The 15,289-nt window shown below is 38.9% G+C and overlaps 7 protein-coding genes across 9 annotated transcripts; 6 read left to right on the top strand and 1 right to left on the bottom strand.

Annotated features, from left to right (window-relative positions):
- Window positions 1–858: 858 nt before the first annotated feature.
- On the top strand, window positions 859–2,900 carry LOC108076205 (lipopolysaccharide-induced tumor necrosis factor-alpha factor homolog). Its single transcript, XM_017168939.3, has 4 exons — window positions 859–1,049; window positions 1,588–1,723; window positions 1,778–2,589; window positions 2,652–2,900. Exons 1-3 carry the CDS (start codon window positions 926–928, stop codon window positions 1,878–1,880), a joined length of 363 nt encoding a protein of 120 aa, XP_017024428.1. The 5' UTR covers window positions 859–925; the 3' UTR covers window positions 1,881–2,589; window positions 2,652–2,900.
- LOC108076130 (uncharacterized) lies at window positions 2,414–3,976 on the top strand. The gene is made up of 3 exons (XM_070284409.1): window positions 2,414–2,474; window positions 3,439–3,541; window positions 3,608–3,976. The coding sequence occupies exons 1-3, from the start codon at window positions 2,414–2,416 to the stop codon at window positions 3,693–3,695; spliced, it is 252 nt and encodes an 83-aa protein (XP_070140510.1). The 3' UTR covers window positions 3,696–3,976.
- Window positions 3,977–4,341: 365 nt separating this feature from the next.
- Window positions 4,342–5,068, top strand: LOC108076184 (lipopolysaccharide-induced tumor necrosis factor-alpha factor homolog). Its single transcript, XM_017168916.3, has 3 exons — window positions 4,342–4,509; window positions 4,708–4,843; window positions 4,929–5,068. The coding sequence occupies exons 1-3, from the start codon at window positions 4,368–4,370 to the stop codon at window positions 5,032–5,034; spliced, it is 384 nt and encodes a 127-aa protein (XP_017024405.1). The 5' UTR covers window positions 4,342–4,367; the 3' UTR covers window positions 5,035–5,068.
- A 10-nt stretch (window positions 5,069–5,078) lies between these two features.
- Window positions 5,079–6,675, top strand: LOC108076183 (lipopolysaccharide-induced tumor necrosis factor-alpha factor homolog). 2 transcript variants are annotated; one of them, XM_070284594.1, is made up of 3 exons: window positions 5,079–5,211; window positions 5,318–5,700; window positions 6,480–6,675. In XM_070284594.1, the coding sequence occupies exons 2-3, from the start codon at window positions 5,351–5,353 to the stop codon at window positions 6,583–6,585; spliced, it is 456 nt and encodes a 151-aa protein (XP_070140695.1). In that variant the 5' UTR covers window positions 5,079–5,211; window positions 5,318–5,350; the 3' UTR covers window positions 6,586–6,675. The 2 variants fall into 2 exon arrangements, with proteins under 2 accessions (XP_070140695.1, XP_017024403.1); XM_017168914.3 differs by having other exon boundaries at window positions 5,178–5,700.
- A 2,051-nt stretch (window positions 6,676–8,726) lies between these two features.
- LOC108076129 (leucine-rich repeat-containing G-protein coupled receptor 6-like) lies at window positions 8,727–10,201 on the bottom strand. The gene is made up of 2 exons (XM_070284408.1): window positions 8,971–10,201; window positions 8,727–8,776 (listed from the first exon to the last, which is right to left on the bottom strand). Exons 1-2 carry the CDS (start codon window positions 10,199–10,201, stop codon window positions 8,727–8,729), a joined length of 1,281 nt encoding a protein of 426 aa, XP_070140509.1.
- Window positions 10,202–10,918: 717 nt separating this feature from the next.
- Window positions 10,919–12,383, top strand: LOC108076236 (lipopolysaccharide-induced tumor necrosis factor-alpha factor homolog). The gene is made up of 3 exons (XM_017168981.3): window positions 10,919–11,392; window positions 11,461–11,590; window positions 12,025–12,383. The coding sequence occupies exons 1-3, from the start codon at window positions 11,134–11,136 to the stop codon at window positions 12,140–12,142; spliced, it is 507 nt and encodes a 168-aa protein (XP_017024470.1). The 5' UTR covers window positions 10,919–11,133; the 3' UTR covers window positions 12,143–12,383.
- Window positions 12,384–12,674: 291 nt separating this feature from the next.
- On the top strand, window positions 12,675–15,056 carry RYBP (ring and YY1 binding protein). 2 transcript variants are annotated; one of them, XR_011444560.1, is made up of 3 exons: window positions 12,675–13,131; window positions 13,359–14,308; window positions 14,367–15,056. XR_011444560.1 is itself a non-coding variant. In XM_017169438.3 (2 exons), the coding sequence occupies exons 1-2, from the start codon at window positions 12,993–12,995 to the stop codon at window positions 13,670–13,672; spliced, it is 453 nt and encodes a 150-aa protein (XP_017024927.1). In that variant the 5' UTR covers window positions 12,675–12,992; the 3' UTR covers window positions 13,673–15,056. The 2 variants fall into 2 exon arrangements, 1 of the variants encoding a protein (XP_017024927.1); XM_017169438.3 differs by having other exon boundaries at window positions 13,359–15,056.
- The last annotated feature ends 233 nt before the right edge of the window (window positions 15,057–15,289 follow it).

The raw sequence follows: 15,289 nt of genomic DNA, 5'->3' as shown, positions 1-15,289 counted from the left end.
TAATTGACCCAAAATTAGTTGAAATTCGAGGACATTATTTACAGGCAGCCGCCTGCTGGTCGCGTCTGCCTATAAAGAGACGTGTAATGTTTCCCTTGGTTCATATCTCAAAATGGAAACAGATCTAAAGGGTAGCGAATTTCGCTATCTAGCAGCGCCGGAAGTGACTAATCCTCCCACAGCTCCACCGAATTCTGTTGTTATTATTGCTCCAAATGGTATTTATAAATATTTAGAAATAAATTCAATCCCCTGCTTTAAGTATAATCTGTACTTTTAAGGCGGTACTCCAAATAAACTAGGACCAGTGCCCCAGCTCATGAAGTGTCCTCACTGTGACAAGATGATGGAAACCCGTTTGGAAATGCGCGTGACCAAGCAAACCCATCTTTTCGCCCTTGGTCTTTGCCTAACGGGGTGAGTTTTTCCCATAAATTGCTGGAAACATGACACACAAAAGGAAAGTTAATTGTTTAATTGATGCCATTTATCATTTACGAAAACCCGATTTTGTTTACATTAAAAAACAAAGGACTGATATTCTATTTCGCAGACTATTATGCCTGGTGCCTTTGCCGTATTGTTTGAAGAGTTGCAAGAATGCAGACCACTTTTGCAGCGAATGCAATCGGTTTCTAGGAAAATAAAAAGAAAAATAAATATCCGTTTAAGCGTCCAACGAGCAACAGTTTGAATTTCACAACACCAAGCTAATCGCATAATTATCAATCGCACTCACACAAAATAATAATAAATCCCCTCTCGGAAACTGAGCTGAGGAGAATCCCACAATGCTCTGCGGTTATACCGAGAACAGAAAAAGAACGAAGCCCCAACTGGAAGCCAAGTATACCTACCACATCAGTTTCGTGTCGAACTCCGAACGCATAGCACCTCTCGAGCGGAACTACCAACACATCGCGGAATGGAGAAGAATATGCCATACGGTCGGGAGGAGCCCATCCCCCTGGCACCGCCATCCTATGACAACACCCAGCATGTATATCCACAGGTGCCTGTGACGGTGGCTCCAGCCCCCTTTGTCCAAGGTGAATAAGGAAACTGCGTCTTAACAAATTGTGCAAAAATTAAGTTTTTAAAACAAAGAAATTGAGTGAAATGTGAGGGTGTTATTATTTTTTTAAATTGATTTAAAAAAATTATATAGAAAATGTGAAATTAAGTGTCATGTCACGCTTGATGTGTAAACCAAATACAGTTTTTTTTCTGTCTCACTTAAGAAACAATTACATTTGTGAATAAAAACACATTTCTAGTAAAGTGAATAATAAATATAAATATATTATATTTCTTAATAATTATTCTACGTAAAGTAAAAGGAAAGTTTGCTGAATTTTCTTTTAATGACGCAGTTTTAATTCCTTGTTATTTATTGTTTAAAACTAAACAAATGATTTTGCCTCCGTTCTCATTAAAACAAAATTAATTCCAACGCTTTCATGCCATTTTTAAATCTTTTATAATACGTTTTAAATAATTTTGTATTGAAACCTGACAAAATAACAGCAGAAAATATACATTTCTTAATTTACAAAATTAATTAAAATTCCCCTTTCCTCTATCCAGCACCTCAGGCCAATATTTTGGGTGGAGTTCCCTGCATGGCCACCTGTCCCAGCTGTGGAGCTCGTCGGCAAACTAATGTAAACTTTCAGCCCAGTACCAAGACCCATTTGCTGGCCTTGCTAATCTGCTTGATTGGGTACGTATTTGATTGGTAATCCTAGAATCCTGGACTAATCTTACTCTCCCACAGAGGAATCTGCTGCTGCTGCATTCCCTACTGCACCGACTCCTGCCAGTCGGCAAATCACACCTGCAGTGCCTGTGGAGCTTATGTGGGCACCTACAACAATTAATGTTTTTAAAACGAATCTAAAAATGGGAATCCTCCCAATTTGACACAGACAAAATATATATTCTCACCGAAGAAATACAGTTGAGGGGCAGAAAATGTTTGTTTTATGGAATTTATCAATATGAATAAATAATAAATGTTATTTATATATGTATATGTGCACCATAATGAAACATTCAAATAAAAATAATCAAGTGAAGAAGCTGGACTTAGGGGATTTTTATGTAGACATATGATTAAAATAAAATGAAATTGATAAGAATATTAGAAAGTATAAAACATTATCGCTGAAACCAAAGCTTTGTTGCCTAGAAGACCGAAATATATACTTTAGATTTCGATTTCATTGCCCAAGTATGAAAATATATATATTTATTTCATAAATGCGCATTGCATTCCATCATAAGCTCATCAAAAAATAAAGCGCTTGATAACGACTCGAGCTTATCAGCTGGGCTTGTATTATTCTCAGAATTTCGGAAGGCAGACTTGAGCGGAAATAAACAAGTAGAGCTTACGACTAGTACCTAAAAGATGTCGACCAAAGGCAGACAAAAGGATACAAAGCGATCTCCAGAGGTCTACAGAAATCTGAGTGAACCAGACCCAGAAATTCCAAGGGATAACCCAAAAAAAGGGTCCTCGGAAGGATCTCTTATCTCTGATGACTTCAAACTATCTTGGTATCGAAGAGTCTTGTTTAATCTGCGGTGGGTTCAGTGGTATTTTTATAGTTTGTTTTATTTTTAAATATTATATATCAAAATTGCAGCTCTCTAAATTGTTTTGGCAAGCCCTTGGAGCAGTAAACAAATTAATTAAGTGCTGAAATCAAGACTAGGAGATAAGTCAAATCAAAATTGTGATTATTCATGAATGCCAAAAATTATAGTTAATGTATTTTATAATTATGTATCCCAGTGTATTCGAATTAACTGTTTTAATTAATTATGATCAATCTTGTATATTACAAATATTTTAAAATGTAAATAAAGATTTCAAGAACTAATGTTTATTTTAACTATTTCAGTTATATATATAAACTTTTTTAATTAGTTTAGTTGGTATGTGTGTGCCATGAATTGATTTCACAGAATCTATATGTGCATTTTCCAGATTCATTAGAATTTCCGAGCAAATTGCATGTCTTGCTAAATAGCAGAAATTAAAATACAACAGGAAACAACTTTTAATTACCCTGTTTTACATCATAGTTTTATTTATATTGTATCATATCATTTGTATACCTTTCGGATTTTGTATGTAATATAGACTTGATTGTATATATTCCACAATACAAAAGTTTGATGAAAAACTAATGCATTTCAGCATAAATCATAAGCCCAAAAGTTAAATGTTCAAGCAAACTTTATATTTCTAAAAGGGTATCCCTATTATCTTGAAGAAATTGCATTTATTTCGCATTCGACTCCGTTTATTGCAGCATACATAATAAGATAAGCTTTCATGATTCATATATATAAGTACATATATAGCAAGTTTTAGTCTTTAAAAAAGAAAATTCATCTCAGTGCGTAAACAGAGCTTGCAACAATAAGAAGTTGCAATGTCTGAGAGCTGTCCCCACTGCGATAGCGGACCTTTGATTCGCAAAAGATACTTGACTATATCGCGCATCAAGAAGCTTAAGATGGATTTCGGGTGAATTATAAAACTATATATTTTTTAAATATTTATTTTTTCAATGCACTCTTTTCTTCCTTTTAGGGCTCTTTTTTGCTGTCGCCGATATTGTCCGGTGGGCATGTATAAAATAGAGTACAGGTGTCGTAAATGCAACTGGAGGGGAAATTAGCCATGAAAAAATATTAACAAATACATAAAAATAATTGCAGTATCAGCTTTTTATCAGCTGTTGCATTTTCTGCCTGTTGATTACTCAAAAGTATTGAGTCAAAGCAATGTAATAATGAGAGCGAACTTTGGGTCCCTTAAGCTTTGAGCTTTACAGAGAGAAAAAATAAGGCTTGTAAAAGTGAAAATTATAAAGATTTATATGTTTTGAATACTATGTAAAATAATGAATAACTTATAACAGTGTTTTGGAATATTTAATAAAGAGTAAATGAAAAAGAATGTACTCAATGCATTGAATCAACTTTTGTTTGGCAATCTAAAATAATTAAACAAGATAATACACTTAAAATATAATAAATAGGCTACCAAAATAATTTAAAAATAAATACATAATTAAAAAACTATTTTTGGTAGTTTCTTGCACTTTCATTTTTCATTTCCTAATTGAGTTGTTCAACCTGCTAAGTAACTACGTAAATAAATACTTATGTATTGTTGATTATATCTAGATAAGCCGAAAAGCTGGCTCTTCAAAGAGCTTTTGTTGCCAGCAACACACATCAGCAGCAGCAGCAATGTTGCAACTACAATAGCAACAGCAACAGCGATTTGTGACGAAAATTCGAGGCCCGGCCTTAGTTTCGGTTAGTCATCGGTTTGCTAGAGAAAGATGCAGTACAACCAACCGCCGGCGGGTCCGACGGGCTATCCCTACCAATCGCAACCACCGAGCTACGAGCAGGTGGTGCATGTCCAGGCGCCAGTACGAGTGGTTCACGGCGCAGTACCACCTCCGGTGGTGATCATACAACGTGGGTTTGGCATATATTATAATTTAAATACACTGGAAAGTGCTGAACTTAGTATAGAATTATAGAGATTTTTTTTTTTTTTTTTTGTTAAAAGCTAAGAATTTTCGTTTGATTAAGAACAATAAAGGTTCAAGCCACACTAGGAAATTCCTTTAAAAACCTCTTATTTTCCTGTCTAATATTTACCCCAATTTGCAGACCAATCTGGACCTCCTGTGGGCCCCGATCCCAGCTTTGTCATGTGTCCGCACTGTCATGTCCAGAAGCTGACCCGCGTGGAGTATTCGCCCAGTGTGAAAACCCACTGCATGGCCGCCCTCATCTGCTTTGTGGGGTAAGATATGAGAGTCTGGAGATCTTGGGATCTCTTATCATCGTTCCACCTTATCTAATCGGTAACGGAAATATCCCCAAAACAGCCTCTGGTGTTGCGTATGTTTGCCCTACTGCTGGCCCAGCTGCATGAATGCGAATCACTTTTGCGGCAATTGCAACAAGTTCGTAGGTGTCTACAGCAGCGACTAGCAGCACGAGTAGTATCTCGGAGTAAACACAACCAGCCAAAGACGAACCAAAACCGAAACCGAAACCGTACCCGAACCTCATCGAACCTATCACCACCTCCAGACAAATACCAATCACCGGGAAAGCGAACATTTTTGATCAGGTGTCGACAGACGAACCAAATTCGCTCCGCAGCAGGTAAACAGTCGGGCCGCTGCGAGCTTTTGGCTTTAGTTGATAAGACCATAAATGCGATACGGGCGTTCTTTTTTTTTCCACGGCATTCCCTTGAGTCATTTTCCAGCGATTCACACACCCAGAAACTACCACTAACAATATGGAGAAAGTGTATCCGGCTGCACCTTTGGAGGCGCCCAAGGGCTCTGGAGATGTGGAGGCCCATCCTGCCTCGCCGGAGCATCAGCAGCTGTTGACGCCACCGGCACCGCCAAGCTATGACCAGGCCACAGCCACTCCGGCAGAGACCACGGGACCGGGACAGGGAGCAACTCCAGCAACAACAACCACTACCACCCACCACACAGTGGTGGTGGTGCCCAGCTCGCCCTACGGCCCAGAACCCATGGATATCCAGTGTCCGTATTGCCACAACTACGCCCGGACCCGGATCTCCTACAAGCCCAACTCGCGCACCCACCTGATAGCCTTGATTCTGTGCCTCTTCCAGTGAGTAACTCGGCTATCGCCTTTAGTGTTTCATAAACACTGAACAAAATACTTGTATGAAATTAGTGTTTTCTTAAATTGAGTTTAAAGGGAAATTAGGATTTTAAAGAAAATATTATAAGATTCATTTTTAATTTGAGAAATATAATTATGATAATTTGCTTCATTTGATGAGCTTTTAATTAGTTTTGTTAAATATTAAATTAAATAGAATATTTTGTATATTCCGTATATTCAAAATATGATAAGAATATGGCTATTTATTTAAAAAAATATTAAAATAATCAGAAATTTTGTTCCTTTGTTCCAATTTCTCACAATGCCATTGTAATTCCGGTGAATGAATCGTGTGTTTACCTTTAGGAATAATGTGGAATTCGTGGCAAGTTCAATAATTAGAGTGATTGATATAAATAAAGTCGATATGGCAAACACTAGAGGTATTTTGTCATTTGACTGTCGACCTTGTTCGGTATTTCACATAAGTTTATTGGAACTGGAAATGGGAGCAGGAGATATGATTTATTAAGAAATACATATATACTATTATGTGTATAGGTATAGTAAAATCTACAAATAAATAAATAAATAACGAAAAGAAATAAGAAAAAAAGAATTAATAAAGAATAGTACAAATTTCTACTATAGGATTTATCTATACAGAGATATAAAGTAATACTTTTTAATTTAAAATTTTTGTGCACCTCAAAGATTCTTTTCCCCAGTGTATTCCCCATTTCCTCTATGACTAATATTTCATTATCTATTTCCTTTTACAGGTTGTACTGCTGCGTGTGCCTGCCGTACTGCATTTCCAGTTGCATGAACACGAATCACTACTGTGGCATGTGCGATCGTTACCTGGGCACTTACAACCGCAAGTGAGCTGCGGATGAGGGTTTCGGCATCGTCTTGTCGCTCCATTCATGTTTACACATTTTCTTGTAATTAGTTAATAAATGGCCTAAAAAACAATCATATTGCAAAGGCTTCAGCCAGTGTGGTTTAAGAAATGAGTTTTTGTAATCAAGAATTCGGGTTCGTTTATCAGTTTTATTGCTTTTAATGGATTATTATCTGAAATAGGGGATTCACATGAAAAGACAGTTGGAACAATACATCAATTTAGAAGAAACTAATACATTTAAGACGTCCTTTTGAATTCTCGTTCATATTTCCATTTCAACTTTAACCTGTATTTGAGCCGAAATCTCCACCTTGACAGGTGGAAAAGGACGTGAACTCAAATGGGAATCATCATCATCATCGGGCGAGGGAAAACACAAGGGAGGCGGTGAATAGATAATATTTCCCATATTGCTTTGGGAGAGAATTTGAAATAAAGGATAATGGCTATTCATTTGGAAGTTGTATAGTCGATCAAGATCTCTTACCTGTCTTTGATTTGCCTGACGAAATCGATGGTATATTTTATTCTTTGTTGTCGCCCTGATTTCGCTCTTTCTTATTACTAATTTTTGCCAAAAAGCTCTACACGCAGAATGCAATCTAAAGTGACCTTAAACAAGAAAGGAAGCTAACTTCGGCACGCCGAAGTTTGTATACCCTTGCAGATATTATTTCAATACATTTTACCTATACTTATTATGTTTACAGTTTGACAGTTACAGTTTTGCATTCCCAGCTTTACATTTTCTCTACATCTACCGATCGGTTTATATGGCAGCTATATGATATAGTTGTCCGATTTTTTTGAAATTTATACCAAAATTCTATAATAATAAATTAAGCTTATATCCCGGAGTAGATGAAAATACGTTGAAAAACAACGAATCTATAATTTTTTTTCTATTAATTTCCCGATCGTTCCTATGGCAGCTATAAGATATAGTCGTCCGATTTTCATAAAATTTTTACCAAAATTCTGGAATAATATAAAATGGCCATATCCCAAAAATGATGCAAAAATTTTGGAAAACAGCCAAGTTATAATTTTTTTTCTAAAAATTTATCGAACATTTGTATGGCAGCTATACGATATAGTCGTTCGATCCGGCCCGTTCCGACATATATAGCAGTGAGAGTATATAGAAGACTATATGCAAAGTTTCATTGAGATAGCTTTAAAACTGAGGGACTAGTTTGCGTAGAAACGGACAGACGGACAGACGGACGGACAGACGGACAGACGGACGGACAGACGGACATGGCTAGATCGACTCGGCTGTTGATGCTGATCAAGAATATATATACTTTATAGGGTCGGAAACGTCTCCTTCACTGCGTTGCAAACTTCTGACTGAAATTATAATACCCTGCAAGGGTATAAAAATACTGACAGAGAATACAATAGATCGATAATATTAAATACAAATTATAGATTTTAAAAAAATATTGGAAAATTTTACAATACGTATTAAGCAAGTCGTAAGGAGGTACATATATACTATATTGTAATTTATAAATAAACTTCCACGTCTCCAAATATATTTTTATACCCTTGTAATTTCAGTCAGAAGTTTGCAACGCAGTGAAGGAGACGTTTCCGACCCTATAAAGTATATATATTCTTGATCAGCATCAACAGGGGAATCTTTCTAGACATGTCCGGAAGAAATCGATTTTTTGGCCATTTTTGCAAAATTTGATAAGGGGTTACATCATTAAAATTAGCAAAAATGGCCAAAATTTTTGATTTCTTAAAATTTTAAATTTGGTATGCAGTTTTTTTAAGTTAATTAAAACTAACACAAAACTGCTTTCCGAATCGAAATTAATGCATTTTTGGCTTAGTTATGATATATTTTAATTGTTACCTGCTGGCCAAAGTTAGCTTTTTTTCTTGTTTTGCAATACATTTAATTATTATTATTTTTTTACAATTATTTTTCCATAAACAAAACAAATAAAATAAAAATATCAATTATAAATTAAAAACTAATCAAATATATTTTTTATTGTCACGCCTTAATCATTTATTCGTTTACAAAAATTACCGAGAATACGGTTTAAAATGTTAAATGAATATTTCAGAGCCTTCAGATTTCACAAACATGGCTTTAACTCTAGAGGATCGGTTTTTCCGCCAGTATCTTTGAACTCGATAGCGTCGAAGCTGCAGGATAAGGAACACATCAAGGGCCAAGGATGCCAAAAGACCTAAAAGGATCAAGGCATTCCATGTGCTCCATTTCTGTGATGTGAGAAGATCTTGGTTAGGCTGAAATGCTTCAGTATCGAAAATATGATTTTTTAAAGATTCTCGCTCGCAGTGGGGAGCCAGGGAAACCTTCTCTAATACGTGAACACCATTCTCCTCAAGGTACTTCACGATCTGGCAGAATTTGTTGAGGGCGATGGGATTATTGTAGAGGGCCACTTCCTTAAGACCTCGTTTTTGGTTGCAAAATAGTTCTGGTCTAAAGCTCTTGATGAGGTTGCCCTGAAGGTACAGGTACTGAAGATTCTCCACCATACCAAAGGTATGCGCCTCTATGCCATCAATCCTGTTGTAGGACACATCCAAGTGGGTGAGACTGGGGGACAGCAGCGGTGAGTCCTGATACAGGTGCTCTAGTTGATTACGAGACAAGTTCACAAATTTCAGATTGGGTAGAAGAAAGACCTCCGAAAGGCGAGGCTTGAGAACAGGAAGCTCCTTGACGAAGTTTTGGGAAATATCAAGGATTTGAAGTCTCCACATGCCCCTGAGTAGTTCGGAGAGATCATAGGTGTCCAGTTTGTTGCCATGCAGATCCAGTTCGATGACGGGAGCCTTCTCCTCCAGCCGGACATGCTCCAGCTCATTGTTTGGGGCCTGCAATTTGCTAACTTCACCCATAACCTCAAGTCGAGATATCTTGTTGTTATTCAGGATTATTGTCTCGGCACTAAAGAGCTCCAAGTCCGTGTATCTGCCAGAGCTACGTAGGTCCAGGAGAACCAGATTCTTCAGAGCCATAAATGTTGTGAGCCACAGCACGAGAAAGGGATTACCCCTGAGGAGCAATACCTCCAGCTTTGGGTTGCCAGTAAACATCAATGTCGACAGACCGATCAAATGATTGGCACTTAGGTCAAGGTGTCGCAGCTCCGGCAGAGGCCTGAACACACTCCCGTTCAAAAGGTCCAATAGATTTTGGTTCAAAGCGAGCATCCTTAGTTGGGAGAGTCCCTCGAAGGTACCAAAGAAAATATCAGATATGCGGTTATCTTGCAGCTCGAGAATCTGCAGATGAGGCAGCTTGGGGACGAGCTCCCTTTTCAGAATATATAGGTTTCCGCCTCGCAACTGTAATACACTGAGATTGGCCACCGCATTAAAGTCGATCGCAGCGAGATTGGTCAACGAACACTTCCTTAAAGCCAAGGTATGGAGGTCAGCTGGAAGCTCCTTCTCTGTCAGGTTACTGCATCTGTCCAGATGAACTTCCCTGCGATCTGCATTGGTCTCCTCGGTGTAGTCCTCATCGACATCTGAAGCTTTAATACCCAGAGCAAGAGCGGGTATTAGCAGCAAAAAATAAGGAATTAAATCCATTTTGTTTGGTATTTAAATTCTATTTAAATTCTCCGCTTTTGCGTATCTTTCTCTGATCTAACTAATCCGAAAGATTCAAAAGAATCTCAGCTTCGAGCTGAAAGCTCTCTTAAATTCTCTTACAAGATTAATTGAGGAAAACACATCAATCTAAGTTGATGTTCGGGCGCAGCTTTTCACCTTTTCTTCCTACAACACAAGACAGCTGTTCTGGATAATATATATTGTATTGGTTTCATATCATTAAGCTTTCAAAAGATCGGGGAAAAGCTTGGTTTCTTATTTAAATTTTCCTTATTGTTAGCATTATAAATTTGAAGTTCAGCTGTCAGTTTCTTAACTCTCAGCCTAATTTGAAACTTAGGCCTCACTTTAGTTCTATATTTTAGTTTTTTATTGTATTATTTTCAAGGTCTCTTGAAAAACATTGCAATTATTTACCCGCAGCTTTACATTATTTTTAGATATTTCTATGTACCTAAAATGCTCTATCTGTAGCCAAACTTATAACGGACATCCTCTTCTCTTACGTGTGATAAGTTGGACAAACAACGATTGTCATTGTGTGCCTAAAGATAAAGCTCTGCAAAACACACGATCCGAAAGATACTTTCGGTTTTGCAACGCCAAATGATTGCTCAACATGCGCAGAGCTTTTTCAAGCTCGCTCAGATCATCGAGTTTGAAAACTTGTTGAATCGGAGTCCGAATCTTAGTCTGAATCCGAATCCACTGGCAGTTGCGAGCGGCGAGCGAAGTGCAAAAGACGCCGAATCGAGTTGTAAATACGCAAAGTAAACAAAACCGGAATCTCTTACTCATTACGAACAGAAGTACAAAAAAAAAGAAAACCCAAAATACCTGAACCTTGCACCGACGAGGGTTTCTTGGATTAGTTTCTAAAAGCTACGAGTCACTTCATCCCAGAAAAGATGGACCAGAAGCGAGCCATGCTCTATCCCCAGGTGGACTTCAACTCCCCGAGTGCACCTTCACCGACGCCACCGCCAACTCGGGAGTTGCCCTATCCCATGGGCCAGCCCGTGGAGGCTCCTCCGTCCTACGATGTGGCGGTGGCCGTTCCAGCGCTGCCAGCTCCCGCCGTTCCAATGGTTGCCCCACAATCGCAGCCAGTTATTGTGGTGGAGCAGCCAGGCCCACAGCTGCCGCCTACAGTGGTGCAGACACCAGGTGAGTGTTTGTGTTTGTGTGCAGTTACTATCAAAACTATTAACTTACGTCATTCGGATTGCTTGCAGATGCTCTGAATTTAGGTCCAAATAGAAGCAGGGTGCTGTGTCCTGCCTGTGGGGCCCAGAAAACCACCAGGATGACCTTTACTGCCAACAATAGGACCCACATGGGAGCAGGTCTGCTCTGCCTAGTTGGGTGAGTAATAATGGGAGATAGCTCCAGAAATATAAATATAAAATCTGCTGAATGGTCATTAATTAGCACACTTTCTTATCAATAAGGTCCACAATTAGTCATAGATTAAATAGATTTTGAAGATTCATCTTAAACTGATTTTTGATTTTGGTAAAATATTTGTTTGAAAGTTGAGTCATTTTTTTTTACTTTTAGGGGAACTATAAACTTATTTTTGTTTTTCAACATTTCTAACAGAAAACGTTGAAATTTAATTTATAAATTAAACAAGAATTAAACAAAAGCCTTGTTATTTAAGAACAATTTTTGGAAAAATGTATTTGAAGATTTTAAATAAGTTTTAACATGTTATAATGTTATAATGTTATATATTTAAAATCGTAAAACCATCTAAATATTCTATTTACTCTACAAATATTATTTTATATTTTTAGCTGGTGCTGCTGTGCTTGTTTTGTTCCCTACTGCATGAATAGTTGCCGCACTGCCAATCATTACTGTCGAAAATGCAACACTTTCCTGGGTTCCTACGAGCCAAAAGGGAGAAGATGAATATAAGACTAAGATAAGATGTGATCTGGTGGCTAGATAAAATAATAATATACAACTTAAAGATGTTATTTACACACGCAAATCAGCTGATGCTTCTCAACCGCATAAATTAAGATTGTACAGTAACCTTTGGCTAAAAAAGAAGCTAAGCAAACAAGAAAAACTAAAGCATTTGGCATTTGGCATCATTTCCTTAGTTTCTACCAATCAATAATCACTATAATAAACATAAACAAAAGCATCTGCTTACCTTCGTGGCTGGCCTTTAGCTTCCTAATAAAAATAAAAGCGTGGGCGTAAGCAACGCTTCAAAAAGCAAAGACAAAACAGAAGATGATTTCAAATTAGTTTTGGCGGCTAATAATGTCACAGAGTTGCCAGATCGTTTAAATCTAAACGTTTCTACCAGACCGCGCGTTCATTAGCGACCAGTGCTACCAGACCGCCCGTTTCAGCGTTTTAGTGTGCCCAGCAGCCGCGAAAGCGGGCATTTTCCGGGTTCTTGAGATTTTTTAGGTAGGAAGCCATCATTTTCATTTGGCAACATTGTGCAGAAAGTTTTTTTCACAACAAAAAGCCACCGAAAACGCTAAAATTAAGCAACCAAATGTTTGCGAAAAGCACTATAAACCTCTAAGCCACCGTCGAGCGTGCGTGCGAGTGTGCGTGTGTCTGTGTGGGCGTGGGAGCAACACAGCAGCACACAACAACGGCAGCAGCAGCAGCATCGCCCAGCAGAGGGACACCAGCGGCGGCAGGGGAAAACACGTAAAGGAAAAACTCTCTTCGGCATACAGCTGCAAATCAGCGCGCCCCCGCCGAACGGAAAGCGCCTGCCCCCCCACGAATTATGGACAAGAAATCCTCGCCGGTGCGACGACAAAAGCGGCAGGCGAAGGTGATCGAGGAGAACTTTTGGGACTGCAGCGTTTGCACCTACAGAAACTCGGCGGAGGCCTTCAAGTGTCAAGTGTGCGACGTGCGGAAAGGTGAGTGACCTCGATTCACCCGCAGTCCCCGTCGTTCCGGTTTTCGTTATCGCCAATCTCTGTGTGGCCAATTCGATTGATTTCGTTACGGATTTTTGAGTGTTTACAAAAGATAAATAATTCAAATGGCTTAGGTTCAGGTGTTGTTTACCCTAAAAACCTCTCTAATTGGTATTTTATTATATTTAAAAGGAAACCCCGTTCTAACTTTTATCCTTCTTTCCCAGGCACCTCCACGCGCAAGCCGCGCCTGAACTCAGCGCTAGTCGCCCAGCAGGCCGCCACATTGCCGGGAGCCAGTGGCAATATGCCCAATGGGAAGTCCGCCTCGGGATCGCGACATGGCAGCGGGCATGGCAGGCAGCGACATAAACGTTATCCCGCCCGATTGAAGAACGTGGATCGATCCACAGCACAAACGCGCGAGGTAACGGTCAATTCGGTGACCGTATTCATTACAGAGTACAAGGCCAAGCCAGTGAGCAGCCGGCGGGAGTCCAGCGAGCAGAGCTTCAGCGAAAGCAACGATAGCCGGAGCTAGAGGGAGGATCATCCGTGGCCTCGGCCCCCCAGCCCCAGGCACACCCAGAGCCAGACCCAGAGCTCTGTGGATCCGAGTCCTGCTGCTCTACGGTCCCCGATCCCGGTTTCGGTCTCGATTCCCTGTTACAAGTTGTAAATTCTAAGTGTTAGGCCGCCGGCGCAAAACGGAAAACAATTGTAAATCGAAATCCATTTAAGTTATCAAGTATTAGGCCACGTTCAAAGCAGCAGCAGCAGAAGCAGCATGCGCCAAGCCCCGCCCCTCAAAAACGTTCATGACTTCCAGCCCAGGCCAAGAAGCGAAGAGAAGCGAAGCGACGAGTCGATTGCATTTACACGACGCTCTCCAGTATCCAATCTTTGAAATGCGCTAGAAACCCTGTACATACCGATGCATGATGAGTTCCGTTCCCCCATGAATATCTCTGTCTCTTATTGTAATTTTAGTTGTAATTGTAATCCAGCTACTATAATTCTAATTCTAATTCCTAATTTATTGATGAGAAGAAGGCAACTCTATGTACATGTCCAACAAAGATATCATTTGTTTCGTAAGTGTCGAATTAAAATATGGTTTACCTAAGTACAAGCAAATCTCAATGTTCCCACTAGCAGCGACTCCCAACTCCAAATGGTTTGTGTAACTTGTAGTTTTTAATCTATGTTTTTTTTTATGTCCTACTACCTACTAGACAATGCTGCTTGACAACGAAGAAAGATGTGAGAGAATGAAAGGGAGTACGAGGTGAAGAGAGCCTTTGCTTGGTTGTAGACAATTTGCTAATTTTAATTTGTTTATACACAAGACTGATTAAGCGTTACCAAGCCCGAGTCCGACTTTCATTTGGTTTTCACCCGAGGAGTTGATCCAAGCTAAACATAAAAACAAAACAATAGACGAATACTCGAACTCGCAAAAAGTGAATTTTGTACTTAGCAGAGCTTAAAGGCTCTTCCACCATAGAAATAATTACTTAGCAAACAAAACAAACAGATTTTTGATATGAACGATTGTATTTAATATTGGATAAATGATATAATGGTTTATAATGTGCTTGATATTTGTATTTTGAGATAGATTATTTAGCCACACACACACACTGACACACACGAGGTCACCTAATACACAAACAATACTCAAAACTGCCGACTGTAGTCAATGAAATAACTTCCAATAGACACACCAAACTTCAAACATTAAACATTAACAATTAATATCAACAGTTTGCATTAATCAGCAGCAACAAAAACGGAAACTTAAGCTAACGCAATTAAAGCCACCCCAAACCACAGATAGTTAAAACTTAAATTCAAATTGTAAAGCATCAACTTTTAAAGCATTATAAAATACATTAAATAAATTTCGAAAATGCTATTCCAAATCGTTGTCTTCTCTTCTGCTACTGCCCAGAGTTGAGTTTAATTCTTTTTATTTGCGCTTATCCAACTTGCTAAACTTTCTGCTGGCTGCCAACTTTTATTTTTGATTCTTTTTATGGCTGACATTCGGCTTAAAGTTTAAAGGTCTTTAAAGAGCAAAGGAGCGCAGGCAAGGCGAGCCACCCTCGCTGGGATGCCAGCACATCCTCCCATCCCCCTCATCCCCCATCTCTTC

The sequence above is a fragment of the Drosophila kikkawai genome, chromosome 2R, assembly GCF_030179895.1.
Source record: "Drosophila kikkawai strain 14028-0561.14 chromosome 2R, DkikHiC1v2, whole genome shotgun sequence".
NCBI lineage: Eukaryota > Metazoa > Arthropoda > Insecta > Diptera > Drosophilidae > Drosophila > Drosophila kikkawai.
Note: the sequence above shows the minus strand (reverse complement) of the source record. Positions and strands in the feature narration are given on the sequence as shown.

What these genes read in the sequence shown, in the direction of transcription:
- LOC108076205 (XM_017168939.3), top strand. Translation starts at nt 926, where the DNA reads ATGGAGAAGAATATGCCATACGGTCGGGAGGAGCCCATCCCCCTGGCA. An exon ending in TCCAGCCCCCTTTGTCCAAG is followed by an intron (nt 1,050 to 1,587) that starts GTGAATAAGGAA and finishes TCCTCTATCCAG; the next exon opens with CACCTCAGGCCAATATTTTG. An exon ending in TTGCTAATCTGCTTGATTGG is followed by an intron (nt 1,724 to 1,777) that starts GTACGTATTTGA and finishes ACTCTCCCACAG; the next exon opens with AGGAATCTGCTGCTGCTGCA.
- LOC108076184 (XM_017168916.3), top strand. Translation starts at nt 4,368, where the DNA reads ATGCAGTACAACCAACCGCCGGCGGGTCCGACGGGCTATCCCTACCAA. An exon ending in TCCGGTGGTGATCATACAAC is followed by an intron (nt 4,510 to 4,707) that starts GTGGGTTTGGCA and finishes CCCAATTTGCAG; the next exon opens with ACCAATCTGGACCTCCTGTG. An exon ending in GCCCTCATCTGCTTTGTGGG is followed by an intron (nt 4,844 to 4,928) that starts GTAAGATATGAG and finishes TCCCCAAAACAG; the next exon opens with CCTCTGGTGTTGCGTATGTT.
- RYBP (XM_017169438.3), top strand. Translation starts at nt 12,993, where the DNA reads ATGGACAAGAAATCCTCGCCGGTGCGACGACAAAAGCGGCAGGCGAAG. An exon ending in AGTGTGCGACGTGCGGAAAG is followed by an intron (nt 13,132 to 13,358) that starts GTGAGTGACCTC and finishes CTTCTTTCCCAG; the next exon opens with GCACCTCCACGCGCAAGCCG.
- LOC108076130 (XM_070284409.1), top strand. Translation starts at nt 2,414, where the DNA reads ATGTCGACCAAAGGCAGACAAAAGGATACAAAGCGATCTCCAGAGGTC. An exon ending in AGAGGTCTACAGAAATCTGA is followed by an intron (nt 2,475 to 3,438) that starts GTGAACCAGACC and finishes TGCAACAATAAG; the next exon opens with AAGTTGCAATGTCTGAGAGC. An exon ending in AAGCTTAAGATGGATTTCGG is followed by an intron (nt 3,542 to 3,607) that starts GTGAATTATAAA and finishes TCTTCCTTTTAG; the next exon opens with GGCTCTTTTTTGCTGTCGCC.
- LOC108076129 (XM_070284408.1), bottom strand. Translation starts at nt 10,201, where the DNA reads ATGGATTTAATTCCTTATTTTTTGCTGCTAATACCCGCTCTTGCTCTG. An exon ending in GAAGTACCTTGAGGAGAATG is followed by an intron (nt 8,777 to 8,970) that starts GTGTTCACGTAT and finishes CTTATCCTGCAG; the next exon opens with CTTCGACGCTATCGAGTTCA.
- LOC108076183 (XM_070284594.1), top strand. Translation starts at nt 5,351, where the DNA reads ATGGAGAAAGTGTATCCGGCTGCACCTTTGGAGGCGCCCAAGGGCTCT. An exon ending in TTGATTCTGTGCCTCTTCCA is followed by an intron (nt 5,701 to 6,479) that starts GTGAGTAACTCG and finishes TTCCTTTTACAG; the next exon opens with GTTGTACTGCTGCGTGTGCC.
- LOC108076236 (XM_017168981.3), top strand. Translation starts at nt 11,134, where the DNA reads ATGGACCAGAAGCGAGCCATGCTCTATCCCCAGGTGGACTTCAACTCC. An exon ending in TACAGTGGTGCAGACACCAG is followed by an intron (nt 11,393 to 11,460) that starts GTGAGTGTTTGT and finishes GATTGCTTGCAG; the next exon opens with ATGCTCTGAATTTAGGTCCA. An exon ending in GGTCTGCTCTGCCTAGTTGG is followed by an intron (nt 11,591 to 12,024) that starts GTGAGTAATAAT and finishes TTATATTTTTAG; the next exon opens with CTGGTGCTGCTGTGCTTGTT.